Source organism: Ruditapes philippinarum, unplaced genomic scaffold, assembly GCF_026571515.1.
Source record: "Ruditapes philippinarum isolate M1 unplaced genomic scaffold, ASM2657151v2 ctg556_1_1_1_1, whole genome shotgun sequence".
NCBI lineage: Eukaryota > Metazoa > Mollusca > Bivalvia > Venerida > Veneridae > Ruditapes > Ruditapes philippinarum.
In genome coordinates, this window is record NW_026853934.1 from 4821 (window position 1) to 11528 (window position 6708).

Consider the following 6708-nt stretch of genomic DNA (forward strand, 5'->3'; position numbering starts at 1 on the left):
TTTATTTATAACATACCATACATTTCTCACGCTAGCATTGTCCGTACTTCCCTTCAGTGTCAATATATTTCTCTGGTCTTTCGGGATCATTGATTAAAGCACTCTTAAGTGTTGAAAATTGAGTGCCGCTCAATCCGATGTTAGTGGTGTAAGGGGTGTTGCATTTTTTCATTATTAGCCCTCATCTATAGATTCAATTGAACCGAGTCTGCAATTTTCATGAAATTTTGTTGTGTTTAATGCTTCCGTAGGATCACTCTTTCTTCAGATTTTTTTCTACCTTTAATAAATATTGAATTTTGACGACAGCATTTTCCTGCTGACAGGAAGTGTGACACCTCTTCACATATGTACAAGGGTAGGCAATTGTTCATGTGCTATTTATTCAGTGGTCAGATGATTCTCAGAGTGATTTAGGACAGGGTTTCAATATTTTTACTTTAAAGCAAATCACCTTAGAGGTTTTCTTGGGATAGAGATGAAACACTTCTGATACGATTTTGACTTACTGACTCCAGATACAATGCATTGGTGGATGGATGGATGGATGGATGGATGGATGGATGGATGGATGGATGGATTGACACCGATCGATCAATAGGTTACTAGGTTTGAAAAATAAATAAGGTCACCTACTGACCATTAAACCACAACTTGTACCAGTATTTGGTTTGTTTCTTACAGAGGGAGTCACAATTACATATCAATCACAAAAAATATGTGTTAAGGAAAAGATATACAGTATCGAAAGTAAAACTATTGTATAAGAATAGGAAATAGTTTTGAATTTTCTTCATGCTATTGCTGTTGTTCTTAGAAGTAAGGATGGAGTAATAATTATGTCAATATGAATATTTTCTGTTTAAAAACATGTTGCATTAAATTGCATCGAATGTTTCTTTTTCAACATGTCACTTACTAAATGAACTGATAGAACCCTTTCTCACTCCTTATATAATCATTATTTTACATACAAAGAAACCTGGACTAAATTTCCTACTTATTATCTTTCCTTATGTTCCGAATGTCAGCTAAGAAAGTGTGCAAAATGTTTGATCAGAAAAAAAGACCATCTTGTTCTGATACATTACGTTACCCCATTTTTATACACCTGGTCGTATAAACTTTGTCTTTATCCATGATACACATGCTTGTTACATACCGATAACGTATCGACGTGATATATTTATAGCGAATTTATAATACAGCAAACTTCCTTTTTTTAGAAAAAAAGATTGCTTAGAAAATTGACAGTAGCCGTGTATATAAAACTTTATAATACTGCACGTTTATAACGTCGCTTTATCTGTATTGTATTGAGATCATACAACGTATTTTGCTAAATCAAAAATCCACGAAAATAATGTCTTTCTTTAGTTACATGGCTATATATGAGATTCTATCTTCTTTACAGTTATCTTTTAGTTCGTTTTGTCGAGACATCTTTAAAAAAGGAATATAACAGTTTATAAGTGTTTAATATCCGTCTAGTACATGTACAAAGAGTGAAAATTGAAAATTATATAAAAATATATTTCTATCACACTTGTATACAATTGGTTATGTCGTATGTTTTACGTTAGTACTCTTACAAATTTCCATAAATTTCAATATTTAGATTTAAATTATAAAGTCCTTAGAATATTGTATTGCATGAATCATATATTTCTTTTTCAATAATAATGATTATCTAAACTATTATTATCTTTATCACTCTGTGAAATGTTGAAAGCTTTAACTACATGTGAAATGTGCATTGCATTTGTTATTATAATGTTACGCCCGGAACGGTGAGAGCCTGCTAGTCCCCGGGTAACAATTTATATTTCTCAGGATGTATATCTCAGTAGTAGGCCTATATAGCGGGTAGATCACTATAGTTTCACCTCTATTTGTATTCAACAGTCAGGGTATGTTGTATCAGGAGAAAGCCAGTAGTAGTTTAACATTTCATTTATTCATCATCAATATATTCATTCATGTATACACAGTCAACAGTCATAATACTAATACATGTAGTCAAAATGGGTACATATCCGGAAACCACTCCAGTTGGGTTTGTTTACCTTAGTAACATAGCTAAATGTTCTGTACAAGTTTATAAATGCTTGTAATTTATACGTTTATTATAGTTATTTCAATATATCTAAACATATTTATTAAATGATTCTGGGTACTACCTCTCCAGATGGATATTTTCTATAAGACATTATGCATAGAGGTTGCGTCTGTAAAACGGACAATACAATTGACAAAGTTCAAGGGAAAATCTGGGGTATTTATAGGAAAAGGTCACATGACCATTGAAACAGTAACGTGACTTCATATAATGACGTCACTGAGTACCCAGATAGGTCATGTGTCTATTTGATGACATCACATTGTCTCCATTTGGAATTATAATCAGTACCAACTAATAATGGATGAAACACAAGGCATGGCACAAGTTTTGTGAATTATGTAGCATTAAATAAGGGATTACAAATGGGAAAACTGGCGTAAACATCAAGTATTATAGATATTTTTATAAATCAGAATAGAGATAATAACTGCCAACAAATATTAACGTGGTGTCGTGATGATCGATCGAAATGAACTTCGTAACGATAATATGTTAATATCTTTAAGTGAGTATTTCAAATGGATGCATTTTGTGCCTATGTCACTTATGTTCATCTTGTTATGTAATTGATAATTCATTGATAATACTTATATTGTTTATCTGTAATTTGCATTCATAATTTGTTTATCTGTAATTTGTATATATCTGTCAAAAGTGGAAATAAAATGTATATAACATTAATCAACCGACCAATTGCCACTTTATCATAAATGCACAAAGTGCAAAAAACGGAACATTTAAATTAGATCAAAGTTGCTGTTTCAGAATCACATTACAGTCAATTTTTCATGTTTTACTATTGGCAGGTTATATGTCGATTACCTTTTATAAAGCAAATTTCTCCATAGCATATATGTTTAGCTAAAAAGGAAAGATCTTTGTTCTGATGATTTTTAAAAGAAGTAATGTTGTTATGTACATCGTTTGTAGCAACGACATTACATGTCATTGATGTTATATCGGTACATACCGAGCACACAATTAAAAAATGAGTTTCATCTTAAGTTTATCCAAATTTGCATAATAAACAGTCTTTGATTTGGCGCGTCTTCGACATACCTTCCGGTTACACACATAACACCACACTGAACCTGTACATATATTGAACGGTCATTTCCTTTAAGATTTTGTGACAGGATATATATAATTACATAGTTATTATTAATGTATTTTGTATGATGATATTCTCTGTACAAGTCTCTATTTCTTTCTTGTTTTGAAATATCTAAAAATATTTTTTTAGATGTTTTAAAAAATGTATCTGTCATTTATTTGATTTGTATAATCCTTAAACAATAGTTTTATTTGATTAATTAAATATATTGAATTTAAGATATTTGTATATTCCATTTTATTAATGGGCAAATCGGAATTTCCAACAATGTCACTGGGCATATACAAAAACTAAACATGGTCAAAGCACATATTTTACATAAATAATACAATTCATATACATTTTTGTATCATTGCAATGATCGTAAACTATGTAACACATAGAAATTTAAAAAAAAACACTGAAAATGTTACTGATGACGGCACAGCAACCGTCAAACTGTAAGTACCACCTCTGACAACTGCGTCAGGAAGTCGATTCTGTGCTTAATTGGCTCAGTGCTCTAAATCGTTGTGACTTTCGTTTCTAAGCGGGAGGTCGCGAGTTACATACATTTGCTTCTTTCTGTAACGAAGTAAACAGTTTCGTAAGACACAAAAAATGGTGGAAGCAATAACTTGTAAGTTTTATTTAAGAACTTTGCATTTTCAACAACTTTGCTTTCACGATTACATGCCAAAATTATTATTTATAAATCTTTGTAATACAAAATTCATAAGCTTTGACAAAGAAAGGAATGCAATCAATTTTTTTAAAATTGATTTCGAATATGTACTATACTTTACATGAATAAACCAAGTCAAAATTTAAAAAAAAGAAATCAAATATTACAGAAAAAAATGACTAAACGATGAAATAGTGCCATACATATGTGCATTTGTGCATGTAACGTATAAAATAATTTACATATAAAACAAACGGAAGCAAAGTGCACTGTGAATCATAAACAGCAATACAAAACTTTTTACATTGTATTAAGAATTGTTACTGATATGAGTCATAGTTATGATAAAATGTTTCATTGAAATAGTGTTTACATTCATGTCATATAAGAGTGTTTCATAAACGGCAAAATGTACAATGATAATATCAATCTTCAAATAAAGTAAATGCATATTGTGAAATAAGTGCACAAAAGTAAATACTTCCACAAAGGAAAGGAATCCATTCATACTTCCTATTGAAAACTTCATTAATCATTTAAGTTTCAGATCTTTTCTCATGTCGACATTAATTAGTGAATTAATGTTTGGTCATTTACAAATATGTAAAAATGCAATAACAGATGCCATATACTTGTATTGTCAATATCCTAACATCATTTCTTTGTGCACTAATTTGAAATTCCGTTCTCGGAAAATGCATTTCATTTGCATTGAAAATGACAAAATTATTATCAGTTCCAAAATATATTAACATATTGATATGTTTGAATTTCTACCAATACTTAAGTTAGACACATATCTTAGTCAGTCCAAAACCTTTTAAAGATGCAAAGTTCAAATTTACATTGAATACAATAAATATAGCAATGAAACATTTTAATGAGTAAGTGTTATACATGTATGACAAATCAATATCAATTAACACTTATCATCATATAGTTATTAAAACTTCAACATCAAAATCAAATAACGTTTGTACTAATTCAGTCCGGAAATAGTCCTTATATCGTTTGGAAAATGAATGAGAAATCATCATTGTGTGGAGTGTTCCTGCGCTTAATGAGACCAGATAACACAAGTAATTGTAAATAATCTCACAGTCCTTTAGTTTCTTGAATCAGGTCTGTTACTTGTTTATGTTGTGCTCTAGTATGTGCTATTTTTGGAATAGTTGCAGGAGAATGGTTTGGTGTATTTGTGGCAGACATGCTTCATGTTACTGTAATTGACATGTTCTCATCGCCATTTCTACTCATGGCCTTCTTCTTGTTACTTATTCTACGTTTTGTAATTAGCATATGCCGTAGAATCTTCACTAAAGTCCCTGCTTTCATCGTGCGATTTTACGTACACGGACTCCTTGATAGATTTAATCCACTTTCCACATGCTAATTTCAATGCTGCGCGGCGAAATTTTCTGTTCATTAATCCATATATCAGGCAGTTCCAGAAACTGTTGCTAAGAGCTAACCACGTGACAAAGAAATCGGCTTCATCCGGAAGCGTTTCTTTAGCGGCAACGATAATGAGCGTACAAAGAGTCCATGGTGAGACAGCAACGAAGAATCCACCCGTGATAGCTGCAAGGTATTTCGATGTCCGTATGTTAGCGTTTACCATTTTACCATGCTAAAAACAAACAATCGTTAATGTAGTGAGATTCTTTAGCTTATTTTGTTACGATAGATCTATATTATTACTTAATAACAAAGTAAACTTGCAGTTTCGTGTTAGAGTACAGCGCAATATAGTGTCGCTAGAGTAATATGTAATAATTTCATTCAATGTTATGCAGATTTACCGGGATTTCTTTAAATCATGGAGAATAGTGAGTTAGAAATGAGACTTACCTTATCGTCAGGAGAAACAGTCAAAACCTTTCTCTGTGTGGCAGTCCTGTATATCGAACCATAACAGACAACAAATATAACTGCTGGTACAAAATAAAATATACTAAGAACGGTAATTTTCGGCTCTAGATAAAACGGCTCGCAGTTTATTCCGATGTTGTCGTAGTAAAATTGATCTGTTCCAAAAATAACAACAGCATAACAGGTGAATACTGTCACCCAGGTTCCTATGATGACAAACAAAAACCTTTTTGATGTCATAATGTTGTTGTATCTTGAACAATGTATGATACAGCAACGATCGATAGCTATTAACACCATATTTAATGTTGATTCGTGAAACAAAGCTGAGATAAGAAGAGCTTCAAATTTACACATAAAAACTCCGAAGGGCCAGCAATGTTTGAGAGCTGAATAGATTGTTGATGGACACATTAGCAGCCCCATGCTCAAGTCCGTGCAACACAGTGAGTTCATCATGTATCTAACTCGCTTCATCGTCTTTGGACTGTTGAACACGACAAGGCAGCAAACATTCCCGACTATGATCAGCAACATAATGATTATGATGATAATACATCTTAAAACATCTCCGCCTGTGATCACCTGCGTGTTTCCTTCACATGTAAGTGACTGGTTCAAAGCTCCGTACATTTTTGAATGATCTTTTTTTACGTAAAAACCAGAAGTATTAGATAAAAAGTTCATCATTCATCTACTAGTAAGTCGTTTTCATTATGTTTGATAAATGATCAAGTAAGGTGTTTATATATAGGAGTGTGATGTAACAATGAAAGAGGCTACTTCATTATCCCGTCCCGTCCTTTTTCATTGACTTTTAAGATTAATTTTCCGGTAATTGCTTTTATCTGGTTTGTGCAGTATATTAAATGAATCACAGGGGAGGGATAAATGAGTGCTACAGACAGAGAGTAACAAAGTTTGGTGAAGTCATGG

The 6708-nt window shown here is 32.0% G+C and overlaps 1 protein-coding gene across 1 annotated transcript; it reads right to left on the bottom strand.

Moving 5' to 3' along the window:
* Positions 1-1963: 1963 nt before the first annotated feature.
* LOC132738441 (G-protein coupled receptor 161-like) lies at positions 1964-6452 on the bottom strand. Its single transcript, XM_060725939.1, has 2 exons — positions 5752-6452; positions 1964-5530 (listed from the first exon to the last, which is right to left on the bottom strand). Exons 1-2 carry the CDS (start codon positions 6403-6405, stop codon positions 5180-5182), a joined length of 1005 nt encoding a protein of 334 aa, XP_060581922.1. The 5' UTR covers positions 6406-6452; the 3' UTR covers positions 1964-5179.
* Between the last annotated feature and the right edge of the window lie 256 nt (positions 6453-6708).